The 20,922-nt window shown below is 44.8% G+C and overlaps 1 protein-coding gene across 18 annotated transcripts in view; it reads right to left on the bottom strand.

The window, feature by feature from the left end:
• Positions 1-20,922, bottom strand: part of PPARA (peroxisome proliferator activated receptor alpha) — a 69,882-nt gene that overhangs the window by 22,829 nt on the left and 26,131 nt on the right. For 5 of the 18 annotated variants that reach the window (XM_066358669.1, XM_066358665.1, XM_066358664.1 and 2 more), the window contains exons 3-6: positions 8,762-8,881; positions 8,460-8,550; positions 6,927-7,174; positions 265-425 (exon numbers count right to left, since the gene is read on the bottom strand). In XM_066358669.1, the coding sequence (XP_066214766.1) occupies positions 265-425; positions 6,927-7,134 (369 nt within the window). In that variant the 5' untranslated portion in view covers positions 7,135-7,174; positions 8,460-8,550; positions 8,762-8,881. Of the gene's footprint in view, positions 1-264; positions 426-6,926; positions 7,175-7,298; positions 7,469-8,459; positions 8,551-8,761; positions 8,882-11,050; positions 11,126-14,171; positions 14,192-20,922 lie in introns of those variants that run through there. The other 13 variants (XM_066358682.1, XM_066358666.1, XM_066358663.1 and 10 more) reach the window with 5 other exon arrangements.

Genomic DNA, 20,922 nt, shown 5'->3' with positions numbered 1-20,922 from the left:
ATCCAAATGAAGGGATCACCCTTCATGTGCTTTATTTGCCTTTAAAGAACACTCTTCTCTAAGGTATTCACAAAGTACAGGCCGGCAATCTGCCAGGGAAGACTCTCTGAAGAGAGAAATTAACCTGTTACTTGGGTCAGTTTGTTATCCATGGCTTTCTGTAGACCTATTTTTGTAACAACAAACGTTGGTGTATCAAGTAAGAGGAACCACACGTAGTCCCTGAAGCAGACCCCCCATTTCCTCCTCCAGCGCCCACTGTACCTTGCAGCCTTCACACGCGTGAACCCCGTAGTGGTAGCCCGAGGCTTTGTCCCCACAGATTCTGCACTCAATGTTCAAGGCTGGGCTAGAAGACTCATCAGCACTACCAGGGACCACAGGATAAGTGACTGATGACGGACTCGAAGCTGGCGAAAGGGTGTCTGAAAACAGACGGGAAAGACCAGTGAATTTGGAAAGCATCCTCAGTCTATGTGTAAATCAGGCTTACGAGGGTATGATTTCACGTGTGAGGTGTTTAGTGAGAGGGGGCACCAGCTGGTGGTCAGAGCTCCCAGCCTGAGTCTGCCCTGTCCTGGGCTGTTCACCCCGTTCTGTGCTCCTACACCTCGCATCATGTGGGCATCTCCAAAACGTCTGCTGTGCTGTCCCGGGGACCTGGACCCGTAGACCTGGCTGTCTCACAGATCCCTGTGAGCCCCAGCACTTGACTCATCCTACCAAACCTGTGCCTTTGTCTGCTTCCTTCCAGCTCTTCTGCCACCGTTCACTCAGTAAATGGCTCCAGAATGCATATAAAAACCCACGTGGGCAATGCCAAAAGCATCATCCATGAAAGAAAAAAATATGTTGGACTTTCTTAAAATTTCTGCTCTACAAAAAAACGCTGTTAAGAAAATGCAAAGACAAGGGGGAGGGGGATGCATTTGGGGCAACATTAGAAACTATGTAAACACAATTAATTAAATTAAAAAATTAAAAAAATGAAAAGACAAGACACAGACTGGGGGAAAGTATTTGCAAGGCGCGCATATCTGATAAGATTTTATAAGCCAAATATACAAATTAGACTTAAAAGTTAACAATAATAAGACAACTCATTTAAACAATGGGAAAAGATCTACATAGACACCTCACTAAAGAAAGAAGATGTAGAAGCTATGGCTGGTTGGCTAAGTGGTACAGCATCCATCTGGCATGTGGATGTCCCCAGTTCGATTCCCAGTCAGGGCATATAGGAGAAGCACCCATCTGCTTCTCTACTCCTCCCCCTCCTTTCTCTCTAACTCTCTTTCTCTTTCTCTCTCTCTCCTGCAGCCATAGCTCAACTGGAGCGAGTTGGCCCCAGGTGCTGAGGATGGCTCCATGGCCTCTGCCTCAAACACTAAGAAGAGCTCTGTTGCTGAGCAATGGAGCAATGCCCCTAATGGGCACAGCATCGCCCCCTAATGGGCTTTCTGGGTGGATCCTGGTTGGGCACATGCGGGAGTCTGTCTCTGCCTCTCCTCCACTCACTGAATTTAAAAACAAAAAAAAGAAAGGAAAGAAGATGTAAAGATTACCAGTAAGCATATAAAAAGATGCGCCACATCACTGGTCATTAAGAAATCATGAATTAAAACAATGATGAGAACATCACTATAAATTTATTAGAATGGCTAAAATCCAATATACTGACAATACCAATTGCTGAGGAGGATGTAGAGCAACAGGAACTCTTGGTCACTGCTGATGGGAATGCAGAATGATTCAGCCACTTTGGAGGATGGTTGGGTGGTTTCCTATAAGCAGAAGTCTTATAGGAGTCACATTCCTAGATATTTACCCAAGTAATTTGAAAACTTATGTCCACAGAAACCAAGCATGAATATTTACTGTGGCTTTATTCATCATTGCCCAAGTCAGAAGCAACCAAGAAGCCCTTCAATAGGCAAATGGCTAGACGGAAAGCCAATCTGAAAAGGCCACTACATACTACACAATACTGAACACCTGGCATTCCAGGAAAGGCAGAACTACAGAGACAGTAAAAAGATCAGTTTCTGGGGGTGGGGGGTGAGGGTGGGGAGGGCAGGGTTGAAGACCAGAAGCAAAAGGGCTTTTTTGGAGGTTATGAAACTATCCATGTGAAAATGTAACAGTAGATGCACGATTCTATGCACTAAAAAACCCACAGAACTTTGCAGTACAGAGTGAACCTTGATGTTGAACTATATTACATATGTATGAACAAAGTCACTGAAGGAGGTCAGACGGACCTGACCTACGGAGCTTTGGAAATGAATGGAGTCTGAGACTACAGGCAAAGGGAGCTGACATAAGCTCTGGACGTTAGCTGATAAGGTAGCTGATGGGGATGGGTTAATACTTCTGAAACCACTACATATGTACCTAGAAATAAACAATTAATTAAATGAAGGGTGGGTGGTGGGAGCCAGTTTCCCACCTGTGGGGCGGGAGGGCATAGCTAAGCAAGAGGAGGAGGCTAGAATGAGCCATATGCAAAATAAACTATCAAAAATCAAACATAGAAAGAAAGAAGATTGGAGAAGGAAAAAAAAAAAGACTAGAGTTTCACCTGTGAAATCTACCAAGCATTTGAGGAAGAAATAAAATCAACTCTACATAGCCCTGGCCAGTTGGCTCAGTGGTAGAGCATCGGCCTGGCGTGCAGAAGTCCCGGGTTTGATTCCCTGCCAGGGCACACAGGAGAGGCGCCCATCTGCTTCTCCACCCCTCCCCCTCTCCTTCCTCTCTGTCTCTCTCTTCCCCTCCCGCAGCTAAGGCTCCATTGGAGCAAAGATGGCCTGGGCGCTGGGGATGGCTCTGTGGCCTCTGCCTCAGGTGCTAGAGTGGCTCTGGTCGCAACATAGCAATGCCCAGGATGGGCAGAGCATCGCCTCCTGGTGGGCAGAGCGTAGCCCCTGGTGGGCGTGCCGGGTGGATCCCAGTCGGGCGCATGCGGGAGTCTGTCTGACTGTCTCTCCCCGTTTCCAACTTCAGAAAAATACAAAACAAAAAAAAAAATACAAAAAAAAAAAATCAACTCTACAGAAATACATCCAGAAAACTAAAGAGGAGGGAACACTTTCTAACTCATCCATGAGGCCAGCCTTGATTTGATACCAAAACCAGACAAAGACTACAATAAAAGAAAACTAGAATCAATATACCTCATGCACATGAACACAAAAATTCTTACTAAATGCTAGCAAGTAAAATCCACAATTTATAAAGCAGATAATATGTGATGACCAAGCAGGATTTATCCTGGGAATGCAAGGTTGTCACAACCTTTGAAAATCAAACAATGTAATTCACTTTATTAACAAACTAAAAAAGAAAATTTGACATCTTGATGCATGAAAAGTGTTGGAAAAAATCCAACCTCAATTCTTGATAAAAATTCAAAGAAATCTAGAATTAGAAGGGAACTTCTTCAACTTGACAAAGAACATCGATAAAAAACTATAGCTAACAATATTCTTAGTGGCAAATGACTGAATGCTTTTCCTCTAAGATCAGGAACAAGGCAAGGTTTCATGTCTATTCAGTGTTGTACTGGAGCTTCTAAACAGCGCAATAATAGGCATCCAGATTGAAAGGAAGAAGTAAAAATGTCTTTATGTACAGGTGACATAATTGTCTGTGTGGAAAATCCTAAAGAATGTATACAAAACTACTAGAACAAATTAAAAAGCTTAACAATGGTGCAGGATACAAAATCAATATTCATAAATCAACTATATTTTTATAAATAGCAACAAATGATCAGAAATTGAAATCTGAAAAATACCATTTACAATAGCATAAAAAAATATGAAACACATAGCAATAAATCTGACCAAAAAATGTGAAAGACCTGTAGACTACATGCTACAAAACACTGTTGAGAGAAATTAAAGACCTAGAATAAATGGAATAATAAGTTCATGGCTCAGAAGACTCAGTATTGTTAACAATGTCAGTTCTTCCCATGTTGATCTACAGATTGAAACCAATCCCAATCAAAATGTCAGCAGCTTCTTTGGTATCAATTGACAAATTGATTCTCTGAAAATGACCTAGGATACTCAAACATCTTCAGAAAAGAAAAAGTTGAGGACTTATGCTCCTTGACTTCAGACCTTATTATCAAGTAATCAGGAATCTGTGGTGTTGGTATCAAATGAGACACATATACCAAAGGAACAGAATAGAGAATCCAGAAATAGACCCACACACCTATGATCAGTTGGTGCTTGACAAAGGTACAAAGGTAATTTAGTGGAGAGTGTAGACTTTTTAATAAATGGCGCTAAAACAATTACATATGCATACATTATACATAAAAATTAACAATGAAATCTAGACATCAACATAAACCTAAAAATAGAAAACTTCTAGAAGTGACTGCGGGTTAGAAAAAGATTTCTTAGATATGACACAAAAAGCATGGTCCATGAAAGAAAACAGCACTGATAAATCAGACTTCATGGAAATTAAGGACTTCATCCTTTTTCTTTTTTTTCTTTTCATTTCTTTCTAAGTGAGAGAAGGGGAGATAGGGAGGCAGACTCCTGATTGCGCCCAAACTGGGATCTACCCGGCAACACCATCTGGGGCCAATGTTCAAATCAACAGAGCTATCCTCAGTGTCTGGGGCTGACACTCAAATCAAACGAGTCACTGGCTGTGGGAGGTGAAGAGGGAGAGAAGGGGGAGAGGGAGGAGGAGAGAAGCAGATGGTCGCTTCTCTTGTGTGCCCTGACTAGGAATCAAACCCAGGATGTCCATATGCTGGGCTGACGCTCTATCCACTGAGCAATCAGCCAGGGCTGACTTCATGCTTTTTGAAAGACACTGTTAAGAGGAAGAAAAGACAAATCACATAGACTTGGAGAAAAAAATTATAAATCACATACCTAACAAAGTACTTAGATCCAGAATATACAGATAACTCACAACAGTCAACGGTAAGGAAACAAGCAACTCAGTTTAAAAATGAGCCAGGTCCAGCCTTGGCGGAGTGGCTCAGTGGATAAAGCATCGTCCTGGTGCACCGAGGTCAGAGGTTCGATCCCCAGTCAGGGCACATTATGAGAATCAACCAAGAAATGCACGGATAAGTAGAACAACAAATTGATGTTTCTCTTTCTCTCTCGCTTCCTCTCCTTCTTCCTCTCTCTCTAAAATCAATCAGTAAATAAAAATTAAGATAAATAAATAAATTAAAATGGGCTAAAGATTGCTCCACGTCCTTTTCCCTATTCTTTGCTATCACACATACCGGGCTATACAGTCAGATCCTCATGCATGCCTCCTTATCAACAGCTTCTGTTCCCAGCAGGCACACTGGGTTCAGAATACACACACTTCCGACTGCCTTCTGCACACAGGTTTCATCCATTTGCTCTGCTTTCAGCTGTGTAAATGCTCCCTTCCACACACAGTCATAAAAACCATCTTCCAGGAGCAGGAATGGGTAAGAAGACCAGCAATTGGGGGAAACATGCTCCAGGCCCAGAACTCAACACAAGAGGAGCTGGGAAAATGAAAGAACCCTGAGACCTTCTACCAAACGTGGTCAAGAGGAACCTTCTCTCAGCTCCCCAGGAGAGCCCCTCCCTGTTTTCTGCACTCAGAGTCGGAAACCACACACACACACACACACACACCTCGTTCCCAACTGCAAGCTGCCCTTCTTGGCTCATCTAAGTATCCACTGTCTTCGGTCCTGACCCAAGACCCACTTCTGCCAGGAAGCATCCTGTAGTCAAGTCCAGCCCAGATGGAGTCTCGTTCACACTGCGTCATCCTGGGCTGCCCTCAACACTGCCTGGAAGGATGGAGTGTTTCAGGATGTTTTCTTTCCCACCGATGCCACAGGTTCCCTGAGCAGACCCCGTGTTTTATTTTTACCTGCCTTGGTCTTAACGCAGGAAGTGGGAGATGGTTCCTATACACTTCCAGATTTTAAAAAAAGGAGTCCTATCTTTATTACAATAGGAGTCTCTGCTTTAAAGAAATGCAGGATGGATAAGCCAGACAGAGCAAGACAGATACCACGTGATCTCACTTAAAGGAGGAATCTAATGAACACAGTAAACTGATGAACAAAATAGAAACAGAGGCAGAGTCACAGGGATCAGATGGACAGCTGTCAGAGGGGAGGGGGAAGGGGCAGCAGATGAAAGAAGGTGAAGGGATTAGCTAAAAGACACATCTGCTAACACACAGACACGGTCAACAATGTGGAGTGTGGCGAAAGCCAGAGGGAAAGGGAGGTGGGGCTAGGTGGAGGTGGTAGGGGGTGGGGGAAAGATGGGGACAGAAAGGGACTTTGCTTGGGGCGATGGGCACACCATGCAGCCTGCAGATGATGCATTGCTGAGTTGTGCATTTCAAACCTATATGATTTTGTGAACCAATGTCACCGCAATAAACTCAATTTTAAATAAAATGAAATAGAGGATAGGGAAAAAGTAGGCTTACAGAAGTCATTGCAGCCTGACCTATGGTGGCGCAATGGGTAAAGCGTCGACCTGGAATGCTGAGGTCGCCAGTTCAAAACTCAGGGCTTGCCTGGTCAAGGCACATATGGGAGTTGATGCTTTCTGCTCCTCCCCCTTTCTCTCTCTCTCTCTCTCTCTCTCTGTCTACTCTCTCTAAAATGAATAAATGAAATCTAAAAAAAAACAAAAAAATATTACTTCATCTATTTTATCAAGAACTATTCTACGCACTAAGAATATAGCAGTAAGCAAAAAGTCCCTGTCCTAATGGAGGTTATACAGTAGGAGAGGAGCAGAAAATTAACAAACATGTTAAGAAAAAAAAGAAGTCTTTGCAGAGACACGTGACTCCTTCTCTAGCCAAAGAGAACAGTTTTCTCTGCAGGAAAGATATCTCTAAATAGAGCTTTTTGGAAACAGCACACTTACCTGTAATGACAGAGCCATCTGATCCTGGACCGCTTCCTAAGTATGGGTATTCCGTAAAACTGAAGCTTCCAGAGCTGTCCTCACCAATGGATTGAGGAATTTCTTGGATGCTTCCCATTTCCTGTAGGAATTCTTCAGACAACGGGCTCTCCAGGTCACCTGCCTCGAGTGGGAAGAGGGGGCACACCGGGCTTTCCGTGTCCACCATCTTGGCTTGGTGGCTTCGGGTCACAGCTGCGGCCAACCCACTAGGAGGAGAGAGAAGTCATCAGTGAAACCGACACAGAAGAACCCCGGTGGACCTTTAATAAACACGTCATTTATCAGTACAGACATCTGGGAGTTCATAATCTAACAGCTAACACTGTTTACCCTCTTGTCTCGGCTTCCAAGTCTTGATAAGCATGCTGAGAAAAAATGAAAACCTTTAAACACAAAATCTTTAAGGCGCCATCGCCAACCAGGCCAGGACACAGTCATTCATCACTGAACCACACTGCCTGCTGAGCTCAGCCTGCTGTGTCTGAGGTAGACAAGAGAGTGGTGGACAAAGTCCCTGCTTTCCTGGAACACAGACGGTGAACAAATAAACAGACACATAGACGGCATGTCAGATGGTGAGTCGATGACGCAGGAAGAGTGGATGGGAAATGGACTCTGCTCTGCATGGCAGGCTGGGGACAGCCTCACAGATGAGGGAACCAGAAGGGATAAAGGCCCTGGATGGGTAGGTCAGTTGGTTAGAGCATTGTCCCAATACACCAAGGTTGCGGGTTCAATCCCAGTCAGGGCACATACAAGAATAAACCAATGAAATCATAAATAAGTGGAATAACAAATTGATGCCTCTCTCTCTCTCTCTCTCTCTCTCCCTTCCACACACACTCTCAAATCAATAAATAAATACAACTTAAAAAGAAAAGAACTGATGGAACTGTGAGCTGTGCAGATGTCTAGGGGCAGAATGCTCTAGCAAATCAAACAGCAAGCGCAAAGGCACCAGTTAGTACCTTCTAGGAATAAGCAGCCAGTGTGGCTCAGGCTGCGGGCACAGGGACAGTGGGAGGGACAAGCAGTCAGCACACATACTGTATATACTATATATGTTCCTCCCCGGTGCCTTTGGGGTCACTCCTGCATGTACTCCTAAGAAATGATTGTGCAGTAACAAACATATCATAGTTTTAAAACATCTAAATAGGTGATTCCCCAACAAAGCTAGACAACTTCATCTCACAGCAAAAGGACATTCTCCCTGTGGGGACTGTGATGAGCTGAACTGCATCCCTCAAATTCATGGGCTGCAGCCCTAGCCCTAGCCCCAGAACCTCAGAACCTGGCCGTCTTTGGAGATAATAAGGAGGTGACCACATTAAATGAGGTCTTCAGAGTGGGCCCTCACCTGAGCCGACTTATGTCCTTATAAGGAGAGAAAAAATTGGGACACGCAAAGACATCAGCTGATGCACACGAGGACAAAGCGAGAAGGTGGCCACCCGCAAGCAAGGAGAGAGGCCTCTAGAGAAACCAGACCTTGCTGACACTTGGATCTTGGACTTCCGGCCTCCGGAACCATGGAGAAATGTATGTGTGCTGTTGAAGCGGCCTTCTCTGCAGTCCTTTGCTGTGGTGGCCAAGCAAACAAACACAGGGACAAAGTCAAGCAGCAGTGTTTCCCGTGTTGGGCAGTCAGCCCTCTTGCTCAAACACTGAAACCACTTCCCATGACCTCCAGCACCTTTGGGCCTGTGTGACCCATCTCCCACCTGATTTCACCATCGCCACTGCCCCCCCTCAATGGCAACTAGTGGTGTTGCCCACGGCCTGATCCAAACCTCGTCTGCACCGTTCCAGGTCTGTGACTTCAGCACATCTACCCCTGGGGAGCCCGGCGAGTCACACATCACCAGAGGAGGCTGACAAGCTGACATTTAGCTTCCAGAATTGCTTCCCATCTGCAATGGTCACAGGGTAGAGAGGACCAGACCCTGTCACCAGTGGCCAGATTCACCACAAGGTGGCCATCATCACATCACATCATGACCATGGAGCTCCTGGATCATCTGATAACCCACCCCTCCACAATGTAACCCCATCAAATGTTGCCTGAGTAAAAAAATTCACATTTCAGCCTCGCTTAAAGCAAACAGTGGCCTGAAGCTCAAAGATGCAGGATGCCCTGACTACCTTTAGAAGTGAAAAATGGGTACCATCCACACATTTTTGTGAAAGTCACACCTCATGCTTAGAGTTCTGACAATGAATTATCATTGTGGACAGCAACACACAAGAAGAAATAAATAGAACCATTTGCCTTCCAAAGAATTTAGAAGACCTTCCTTCCCTGTTGACCGGTGAATGTAAGCCAGGTTGTGAATCCACACTTCCTCTACCATATGGTATTCAGCATTCTATCTGAAGGAAGATGTCTTCAAACGGCAAGATAAAGGGTAAACATCACTTGCGATATTTTTTACCATGAACAAAATGTTCAAAATGGGGGTCCTAACCTACAAACCATGCTATTCAGCCTAGCAACTGCCAGCTAGCCAGCTGGGGGCTGCGTTATGGGGGGCAGGGGGATGCTGTGACCACGCGATGGACGATGCACATGGTCAGCAGCCTCTGTTTTCTGCAAACACCCCCCTTGTCCAGCCAGGAGCATCGGAACAGGAGGGACTGATCTTAGACTAATAAGACAATGTTAGGTTCCTTGCCACTGCATTCTAAGAGTTTGAATGTTTTGAGATCTTATTGTTTTACTTTTCAGATGCTTTCAAAGCACACCCGAGGACTGGTTGGACACATATGGGTCTTACCGCGGATGAAGAGCTAGACAAGCTAAAGCCTCTCGCAGAGTGAGGCAATGCCTTCCTGACTCTGGCCCAAGGACTGGCTTTCACACACATCACTGAACACACCAGCCCCTCATGCTTTCCACCAGAGCAGGTAAGGAATGAATGGGTTCCCAGGTGGAGAGTACAGCAGCACAGGCACACAGCGACCGCCTGCCCCGTGGTTCCGGACAAGTCCTGGCTCCCAGGCTCTCCCCTAACTGCCGTCACTTCTGCTCGGGGTGCAGAAATATCACAGGGAGACACGAGCTGTCTGTCTAATGTCCATACAACATGCTACTTCCCAGTCCATGGAGGGAGAGCAGCAGTGCTGTGTCCTGTGCCCAAGTGCTTTGAAGGGATCAAGTGGTGTGACAAAGGATGGCTTTTCTCAGCAGCTCTGGATCTGGCCAAGGAGGCAAGACAGAATGTCTTGAGAAACAACTGGAATGCAAATAAAGCTTAAATAGGTCTTCAACCTCCAGCAGGGAGAGCTCTCCCAGAGCTGAGGTAGAGGGAGCACAGGGGGTGTTGAGAAGGCTCAGCTTCTGTCCCTGGTTCCAGCAAAGGTGTGATGTTCCATGGAGCCCTGTCACTCTTCCCGAACCCGAGACCCACGGGGATCCTTAATGCATTTTTTTTTTCTGAGTCCATCCAATTTAAACGTTAGAGCTGCCTCCGGTATGTCAGAAACTCAGATGTGAACCACAAACTCAGATGTGAATACTATTTTTACGTTTTAGTGAATGATCATTTATCCATCAAAATATTCCTTTGAGAACTATGAAGTAGGGTATACAAAAACTATAGAACCTTAAAGAAAAATAAAAGAAGAAAAAATAATAAAGAAAAGAAGGAGGGAGAGAGGGAGAAAGTTCTATTACTGTTTTATGCTATCTAAACACAGGGCAGGTAAAGACACTCGAACTATTTTAACATCCATCGATAACCTTTAACACTAAGGCATTTTTTGTTTTGGAAGATCAGGCTAAAATGCGTTGCTAGCAGTGTGAAGCCAAGGAGGGCTGGGTGCACTCTCTGGTTCCCACGCACCTTGGGCCCAATCCTGGGAGAGCCCTAACTGAACTGTGTACCTGTCTGTCACCATCGCTCTGTGTTGCCAGAGCTGGAGGGTAGGGGATGCTTTGCTAATTTTGTCCCCTCCCATCCAGGACAATCTGTACTATGTAGCACGTATTCGATTCCTGATATTTCGCTAAGCCTGGCACAGTGGTAGTTACACAAAGCATCTATTCCACCAAGAAGTAGGTGAAGGTCTGTGAGACTCACCTTGGCTCAGCCTTAGCACCTGGATGGCAACATGGCACACGGTCAGCGTTCCAAAGACAACAAAACCAAGGGTATCTGGAGCAGAAGTCAGAGTGCGTCTACCTTGGGGAAGTGATCAGAAATTTGCAGTGATCTATACTCATCACAGGGACTAGAACACAAAGCATTCCAGAGGGGGTGGGAGTGGGGGAAATCTAAGCTTAACAATGAAGAAAGTCCCAACTCAGCAGGAATTGGGAGCAGAGGTGATGCTGAATGATGCCTTTATCCCCAGGTAGAGGACTGCGCCGCCCACAGCTTGGGCACCGGACCTGCACACAGCAGGCACTCAATACAGACAGCTGTGCAAAGCCATGATCAGACTCTCAGTTTGACTCTCTACCTTACAAGCAGCAGCAGAGAGAGAGAATCTGGGGAATGTCCTACGATAAAATCAATGAGGTGCTTTGAAGAAAATAAAGAAGTTCCACCATCTGATAGGAATAAAGAGACTGAGGAGCGATCCCTTTCACAGTGGGCTTCCGAAGGCGTCACTGTGCCTTACTCAGCTTTGTCTCCCAAGGTGATTTAATAGAATTTCATAAACACTTTCTGAAGTTAAATATCAAATAACAGCTGGATACTACTGTCCCAACCATCAAACATTGTTCCATGCTTGGGATCAGATACTTGACAAAAAGAACAAATACAATTGGACTTGAATCTTTACACTTGTATTTTTTTTTTAGCTCACAGGGTCTAGATAAATGGTTACAGATATTAGATTTCACTTGGCTACAAGTATCTTATTGCAACCAATCCCAATTTGTTATATTGTAAAACCCTGTCAGATTGTCGCTTTTAATAAGTCATGCCATCTCATAGAAACCTATTTATATTTTATTTTGCTAAATTAAGCCTGGTAAGACTTCATTGACTGATTTACAGGTAAGAGATGGAATTCCTGCCAAAGGAGCATCACTTATGCAGCAGATCAGAAAGCTGTGAATTATTCTCTTCTCTACCTATTCTCATTACTACCTTGTCAGATTGTTCACACGTTTCTGTAGGCACTTTTTTTTTTTTTCAGAGACAGAGAGAGAGAGTCAGAGAGAAGGATAGGCAGGGCCAGACAGACAGGAACAGAGAGATGAGAAGCATCAATCATTAGTTTTTTGTTGCGCATTGCAATACCTTAGTTGTTCATTGATTGCTTTCTCATATGTGCCTTGACTGCGGGCCTTCAGCAGACTGGGTAACCCCTTGCTCGAGCCAATGACTTTGGGCGCAAGCTGGTGAGCTTTTGCTCAAACCAGATGAGCCCGTGCTCAAGCTGGCGACCTCGGGTTTTGAACCTGGGTCTTCCGCATCCCAGTCTGACGCTCTATCCACTGTGCCACCACCTGGTCAGGCTGTAGGCACTTTTTTGATGTTGGATTTACTATTTAGAGAAGACCTTTAGCTTAATTTGACGATCTATGATTTAAAAATATCATTTCAAAATAAACAAAAGGATGCCAAAAAACCCTCTCTGTACCTTCACCTGGCACCAGGAATTCACAGAAACAGATTAATAATTACCACCCGTGTAATGATTAACAGGCTAACAAAGTATAGAAAATGCCTACTTTGCAATAGAAAAGTTACCACCACCTAAGGAGTCCCGTTGTGAATTAAATAAAACACGTTATGGACACCTTGCCCACCACATAGTTAAACAGAGGTTTAACTAGAGATATCTAGATCTTTCCTAACAATGCCCAAGGTGTTGAAATTTTGTAATTTAAAGAACTTGGCATGTGAAAACGGGTGACAAGCCCAAATGGCACTGAAGAGGAGCAGAGAGCCTCTGTCCCTTTATCTAAGTGTGCAAAAAGAATGTTCCCAGCCACTTTCCAGGAAAAACTGTCTCCAGTTTTGCACAAAGGTCACACATTATGACAGCGTTTATTACTTCCTCTTCACACCCGCCCTCCTTCCCACTTTCCTAAGAGCGGAGTTGGGGTTTTAAAATATGGTCATGCTACCTCTGTTGATGGCGACATCAGAACAACCAAAGGAAAACTGCAACTTGGACATGTTTAGTGTCCATCACAACAAAATGGGGAGTGAGCTGGGACACTCACTGGAGAATTGAAAGTCCATGGAAATGTAATTCACATTTAACATGTGAACACCAGCCCAGCACAGAGGGCACAGCAGCGAGAGGCCGACGCATTTGCCAGCCAGACAACAGAGTCTGGCCAGTGACAAAAATCAACGACACTCCAGAACAAGGGGGGCCTGATGGGCTTTGGCGGAAACAGACCAGTCACATGACAGTCGAGCCTTCATTTCAGATTAGACTGATGGTCACTTTCGGGGAGGGAGTCAGTGCTTTATGAACTTTGTGAAACAGATGGGTGCACACCTGAGCACTGACCATCCCTACCGCTGGAGGACACACCTGATGAAGCACCTCAGCCTTGGAGGGGCCCACAACCCAGGGCAGTGGGAGTGGGAGGCAGAAATAGGGCTGAGAGACAGAGGGAGATAAGAGATGTTGAGTGAGCCCTGCCTTGGGCCAGGCCCTCGGTAACCTTTGTGCATGTTTTCTTTAAACTCCCTGATACCAGGGCAGGGTTGGCAGTACTGGTCCCATTTATAGAGAGAAAACACAGAGGTAGGAAAAAATGAAAGAAAAGAGGATAGGGGCACTTCTAAACAAAAAAGGAAAAGGAGCCTGACCAGGCGGTGGCGCAATAGATAAGAGTGTTGGAGTAGGACGCAGAAGACCCAGGTTCAAAACCCCGAGGTTGCTGGCTTGAGCACAGGCTCACCAGCTTGAGCACTAGGTTGCTGGCTTGAGCAAGGGGTCACTCGCTCTGCTGTAGCCCCCCTGCCCCTGGTCAAGGCACATATGAGAAAGCAATCAATGAACAACTAAGGAGCCGCTACAAAGAATTGATGATTCTCATCTCTCTCCCTTCTTGTCTGTCCCTATCTGTTCCTCTCTCTGATTCACTGTCTCTGTCGCAAAAAAAAAAAAGGGAAGTAGCCTGTGTGCAAGGTCTACCTAGTTGATGATGGCTGGTCCATCATCCTGGAGAGCTGCGTTCAGGTACAAGTCACTGCATAACAATCTCAGAACGTGATGGCTTACAACTGCAGCCACATTACCTGCTCACAATTGGGTCAGCAATGCAGGCTGGGCTCAGCTGGCTGGGTCCTCAGGGTGGCTTGCTCCACTGTGGTCACTTGGAGGCTCAGCCCCAACTGGAGAGTTAGTGGTAGGCTGGTGCTGGCTGTGATGGGCTCTTCTCACCCCCTGGCCTTTGTCCCCTGAAGAGGCCTGACCTGGCGTCCAGGTGCAAAAATATTCCGAGAGTGCGATACAAGCAAGGCCTCCCTCGTAGATGGTACAGTGTCACTCTGTCATGTTCTGTGGGTCAGAGCAGGTCATAGGTGTGTTCAGAGCCACGGGGTGAGGGAAGAAACCCACCTTTGAAGGGGGAGCCTCAGGGCTGTGTGGAAAGATGATCCCACAGGAGGAGGGGCCAGCAGTACAGCCCAGTCATGGTGCTTTATTGCTCCCCGTGTTGAGGGGTGCGGACTCGACCTGAGCAGCAGCAGGGGGAACATGGCGGGTGCCAGGCAGGAGACCTGAGAACATCTGTCTTGGCAGCTGGGTGCCACCTAGATTTAAAGGAGATGAGACGGGATGCAGCAAGCCCCCTGATGAGGGTGATATACTGTCCCCATCAGAGGTGACAATGCCCCTGGGAGGAGCGCCGAACTGAAGGATGACGAGGAGCTGGTGGCTGACAGGACCGGGATCTGGGGCAGAGTCTAGGATAAAGCTCCACTTGCTCAGGTAACTGGGAAATCCAGACTATAAAGAGAAGAGCAGGTGCCGGGGTGGGGAGAGTTGTAGCGGGTAGAGTGTCCAGGTGTAAACTACTGTGGAAGGTGTGTGAGGGACACACGGGCTCGGCCTCTGTTAACCTCTCCTCCTCTCCAGGAAGCCCCCTGGAAACTCATGCTCATCTCATAGCGCTCTTAGCAGCAGCAGCATCTAGTGAGGACACCGGGCCCGGTGTCCATCCTCATGGGGAGGGCACGGCTGTGCGTGACCCTGAATCCTAGATCCTCGGTTTCAGTAGCTGTATGTCGGGCAGCAGTCTCAGGCGAAGGCAGGGTCCCAGGATGCACAGGGGAGCCAGTGGGCTTATGTTTGCTTTGCTGATGTCCCCAGCCTGCTCCTTCCCTACTGCCCTCTGCCTTTCCCCATATGTACCTGAGAGTATCTTCCACTTAACAGGGAACACCTAAGGGGACCAGTGGTCAGCTCCTCGAAGCCTCTGCGCCCCCTCTCAACCTGCTCTCTGCAGGAACCCTGAAACAATCACCCCACCCTCTTTTCAGGACCTCGATCAGCGCTTTAGTTCCTCACTCATACACAAAAGTGACAGCCAAAAAAAAAAAGCCAGACCTCTCAGGAAGGCCTCCAGTGTGAAGGGAAGAGGGCCAACCAACCAACACACACAGAAAAGTCAATATGGAGGAAAAACATCCCAAAGGAAGCGAGTTCCCAAACCAGCAGAACGACGTTGTCAGCTCTCCTGGGGAAGACGAGAGCCTGAGGTTGTGGGAAAAGCTGTGTGCGCCATTAAGGGAGCAGAGAACTAGGGACCTTCCTGGGGAATTACAGACATGATCACTAACTTAGCAGAAGGGTCTGAGGATAAAAGGCCACTGTCATCTTCCAGAAAGAAAAGTGAAAAGCCAAGGAAGAAGGGAGAAAAAAGAGAAGAATGTGCTCTAGCAGGCTAGATGCCCCGCATATGGAAGTCCCAGGTTAGATTCCCGGTCAGGACACACAGGAGAAGCACCCATCTGCTTCTCCACCCCTCCCCTCCTCCTTCTCTCTCTTTCTCTGTCTTCTGCTCCCACAGCCATGGCTCAAATGATTTGAGCATGTTGGCCCTGGGTGCTGAGGATGGCTCCATGGCCTCCGCCTCAGGCGCTGAAATGGCTCCTTTGCCAAGCAAAGGAACAGCGGCCCCAGATGGGCAGAGCATCACTCGCTAGGGGTTTAGCAGGGTAGATCCCAGTCGGGGTGCATGCGGGAGTCTGTCTCTCTGCCTCCCTGCCTCTCACTTAATATTAAAAAAAGAGAGAGAGTGAGAGAAGAACGTGACAGGACCTGTCCAGCAGGGAGACTCCCCCCAATAAAGGGGTCCCCGAGAGAGGGCGGCATGGAGACAGGGCAGAGGATATTATCAGCAAATGAAGGCAAGAACATTTCTCAGAAACAAAGGCTGTGAACTTCCAGGTGGGAAGAGTCCATTAGGTTCCCAACAGAACGAATGAATACAGAGCTGTCATGGCAGATGACTGGGACATTTCAGAGTGCATGGGGGACAATGAGAAGATCCCACCTGTTCCTACAAATTTCAGAGGGGGGAATGTGTCACATGAAAAAAGATCAAATGTCATAATGTTTTTGGATTTCTCAACAGGAGGTGAAAGATAATGAGTGGGTCAACTTCCAACTCCTGGACTGTAGACTCTGCCTCCTGTAATACTTGGTACTTATCTGGTTATAGGGGGTAATTGTTGGTGAACTTTTTTTTAATGCAATTACAGAATTTAACTCAGAGCACCTTTTTTAGACATCTAACTTGTAGTGGAGTGTCCAAAGTTGCTTGCACTCCATTTGAGCTGTGTTATAATGGTTTTATAGACTTTTGTGGGCCAACTCTAGGACTTTGTCATCATTAGCCATTATCCAGACACAACACTGCTATAAATGACAGATTCTGTTGATACTGATGATGGTGAGTAATAATACTTCTCCAGTCCTTATACAGTGCCAAGCACATATTAACTGATTCCATCCTGACAACAACCTCAAAGTAGGCATTAATGTTTAATTTACATGTAAGGAAACTGAAGCAACAGAGAGGTTACAGAGAATTTGCCCAGGGTCACAGAACGGGGGGGGGGGGGGGGGGCAGGGCTGGGGTTTGAAACCAGCTCGCCCGCCTCCAGTGTCTGCTGGCTGCCCTGCTCTAACCCTCCAAATCAGTTACTGTATGAGGCTCATCGTCCCACAGCTTTCAGCCCAACAACCAACAACTTAGGAGATTTGGTCCCGATTATGAGCCAATCATTTTTTTTCACATATCCTTGGCATATAATAATCTTCACTTTTTAGAGTATACAATTGGATAACTTCTGACATATGCATACACCTGCAAAAACACCATCACAACCAAGGCAGTGAGCACATCCATCAGCCCAAGTTTCCTTGAGCCCATCCATAAGCTCTCCTTCCTGCCCCTGTGTCCATCCCCACACATCTGCTTTCTGTCATGGCACGTTGGTTCACACTTTCTAGAGTGCTATATAAATAGAGTTATCAGTATATAGTTGATTTTGGCTGGCTTCTTTCACACAGCATAAGTACAGTTGACTTCTCTCTCTTCCTTCCCCCTCTTCCTCTCTCCTTGTCTCAAGTCAATGGAAAAAATTTTTAAAAATCCACATAGAACTTAAGTCAGCCCTCCACAGGCACGGATTCCCAACTGCCAGTAGAGCCTTGAACAAAGTGAGTTTGAAATGCATGAGTCAGTTGAACATCACTGATCAACTGGAAAGAGGACGGTGAAGTTCAAACCCATATTGTTCAGGGTCAACGGTTATTATGAGACTTATCCATATTGTCATGCATATCAGAAATCCATTCCTCTTTATTGTAAAGTGATATTCCAATGCATGGACAACCAAAGTTCCAACCATTTGCCTGTTGATGGCTATATGAATTCTTGCCAAGTTTTGGCTGTGACACAGAAAGCAGTTGTAAACATTCACGTGTCAATCTCTATATGGATATCCATGCTCTTTCTTCTTGGCGAAATACCTAAGCGTCAGATTGCTAATCATAAAATAGTGTTTGCTTAACTTTTGGAGAACCTGCTAACCTGTTTCCCAATGTATCCCTTTACATTCCCTCCGGCGGCATAGGAGAGTTCCAGTTTGTCCACCATAGGTCAGGGCATTTGGGTATTGTCAGTCTTTTCAATATCAGCCGTTCTGATGGGTACACAGTGGTATCACACACTACCGTGGAGGCTGGGACATGTCAGCACGGAGTCTGTAGGTTAAATTGGCATTGCCCCAATGACGAGTTATGGTGGGCATTTTTCACACACTTATTGGCTATGCATATACCTTCCTTGGTGAAGCATCTGTTCAAATCTCTTACCTGTTTTTAAAAACTGGGTTATTTTTCATAGGTAAATTTTCTGTTTTTTTTATTTTTATTCTAAATATGTAATTTATCAGGTTTATGCTTTCCACAGACTTCTTCTGAGTCTGTAATGAGTGTTTGCATTCTCCTAAACCTCTCTTGTAAAGAGCTGAAGTTTTCGTTTTGATGAGGTCCAATGGATCATTTTTTTTCTTTTATGGATTGTGTAACTGATGTCAGATCTGTGAAATCTTTCCGTAACCCAAAGTCACAAACATATTCTTGTGTTTTCTTCTAGAAGTTTTGTAGTTTTGGGTTTTATATTTATAGCTATGACCCATTTTAAGTTAACTTTTACCTGTGGTGTGAGGTATGAATCAAAGTTCCTTTGGGGCATATGGACAGCCAGTTGTGCCGGAACCATTTGTTAAAAAGATTGTTCTTTCTCCACTGAATTGCCATTGTAAAGAAAAAAATCAGTGGTTTTTACTAGTAACAAAGACAAGAAAATTTTCAAATGCTTCTTCTGTATACATTAAAATGATCCCATAGGTTTTCTTCTTCCTTCTCTTAAATAGGGTGCAGTATGTTAATCTCGACTCTTAAACCATCCTTGCATTCCTGAGTTGAACCTCACTTGGCTAGGATAGAGTATTCCTTTTTATATGGTTGAATCCAATGCCCTAAGCTTTGGTTTAGAATTTTTGCGCCCATGTTAACAAGGGATGTTGGCCTTTGGTTTTCTTTACTTGCAATGCCTTGTCTAGTTCCGAGATCAGATAATGCTGTTCTCATAGAATGCATTGTGAAGTATTCCCACCTCTTCAATTTTCTGGGAGATTTATCTGAAGAATTGGTGTTATTTATGTCTTAGATGTTTGGTGGAATTTACCAGTGATGCTAACTGAGCTGGATGGTTTCTTTATGGGAAGGTTTTTAAATACAAATTATATTTATTTCATAGAGGTATGGATAGCCAAGTGGTAAATTCTTTTCGAATCTTTAGTTTTGTAAGTCTGTGTATTTCCAGGAGTTTGTCCTTGTCATCTGAGTTGTCAAATTTATTGGCATGGAGTTGCTTATAGTATTCTCTTGTTATTTCTCTGACATCTCTAAATTCTATAGTGATACTGTGTCTCTCATTCCAAATGTTAGTACTTTGTATTTTTCCCCTCTTTTTCCAGATCAGCTAGGCTAGTGGTTTATCAGTTCTATTTACCTTCTCAAGGAACCAGCTTTGGATGTGTATATGTGTGTGTGTGTGTTTTTTTTTTTTTTTTTGGGGGGGGGGTTGGAGTTTTTTTTAGAAAAAGAGGAAGGGAAAACAAGAGAGACAGGAGCATCAAGCATTAATCTGTTCCTGTATGCACCCTGACCAGGGATTAAATTGGCAACCAATGTGCTTCAGGATGATGCTCTAATCAACCAAGCTATCCAACCAGGACCAGCTTTGTGTTTCATTGATTTTTCTCTCTTATGTTTCGGTTTTCTATTCAGTGATTTCCACTCTGACCTTTATTTTCTCTCTCTCTTGCTATTTATTTACTTATTTATTTTGATCTTACATTGGATTTAATTGCTCTTCTCATCTTAGTTTCCTAAGGCCACTCATTTGAGTCCTTTCTTTTTGAATGTAGGTGTTTAGTACTATGAATTTCCCTCTAAGTACTGCTGTAGCAGCATCCCACAACTTTAGTATGTTGTTTTCAATTTTCATATAATCCAAAATGCTTCCTAATTTCTTATTTGGAAGCATGTCATTTAATTTTTAATTATCTGATCATTTTCCAGTCATGTTTACATTACTCATTTCTAACTTTAATTTCAAAGAGAATCCACTTTGTATGATTTGAATCTTTAAAAAAAATGTATTGAGATTTGTTTTATGGCCCCAAATATGGTCTGTCCCAGTGAATGTTGAGTATACACTTACATGTGTATACTAAGTATATACGTGTACCAATAAATATGTCAGCAGATCTCCAGCCTTCTCTCTCTGTATATCTTCTCGCTGGGTTTCTGCCCTGGGAACACTAGACACTTTAGCCTCTCCAAACTCTCAGCTCCATCTCCTCAACTAAGAGAGTCGGCATGCTCTGCCCGGATTCCCCCTTACTGCACCGTTGCCTGGAAACTCTCTCAAGTAACACCTCTCACATTATTTGCTTTTGCCTCACAACCCTTGGTGCCATTCATTGCCTGATGTCCAGTCTTAAAAAACACCATTTCATATATGTGTCTGGAAATTTGTCTCAGGCAGGAGGATAAATGGGTTCCTGCTATTCCATCTTGGCCACCAAAGCCAATCATTTTTATGCACATAGAATAAGTAGATTTACAAAGCCATATCCAGTATTTCTCAATCTCTTCAAACACGTTTCCTTTATAAATAGAGCTATCTCATATTCTCCTTTAACATTGTCTTAAATACCAAAGTAAACAAACTATCTCAACAATACTTTTAAAACCTACCCCCTGTTCAAAGATCCTGCTAAGCCTCCCTGGGTATATACCTGAGATTCTGATATAAACCCTTTGTTATAAACCTAACACTCTAATATATTTCCTTGGGTCTATACCTGAGACTTTGCTATACTGCCGTGGGCATCCAAGATTCTTATAGGTCTCCTTGGACACACACCTGAGATTCTGTTTTTAC

The sequence above is a fragment of the Saccopteryx leptura genome, chromosome 1 (assembly GCF_036850995.1).
Source record: "Saccopteryx leptura isolate mSacLep1 chromosome 1, mSacLep1_pri_phased_curated, whole genome shotgun sequence".
NCBI classification, from domain to species: domain Eukaryota; kingdom Metazoa; phylum Chordata; class Mammalia; order Chiroptera; family Emballonuridae; genus Saccopteryx; species Saccopteryx leptura.
This window is presented reverse-complemented; position numbering and strand designations above follow the sequence as displayed.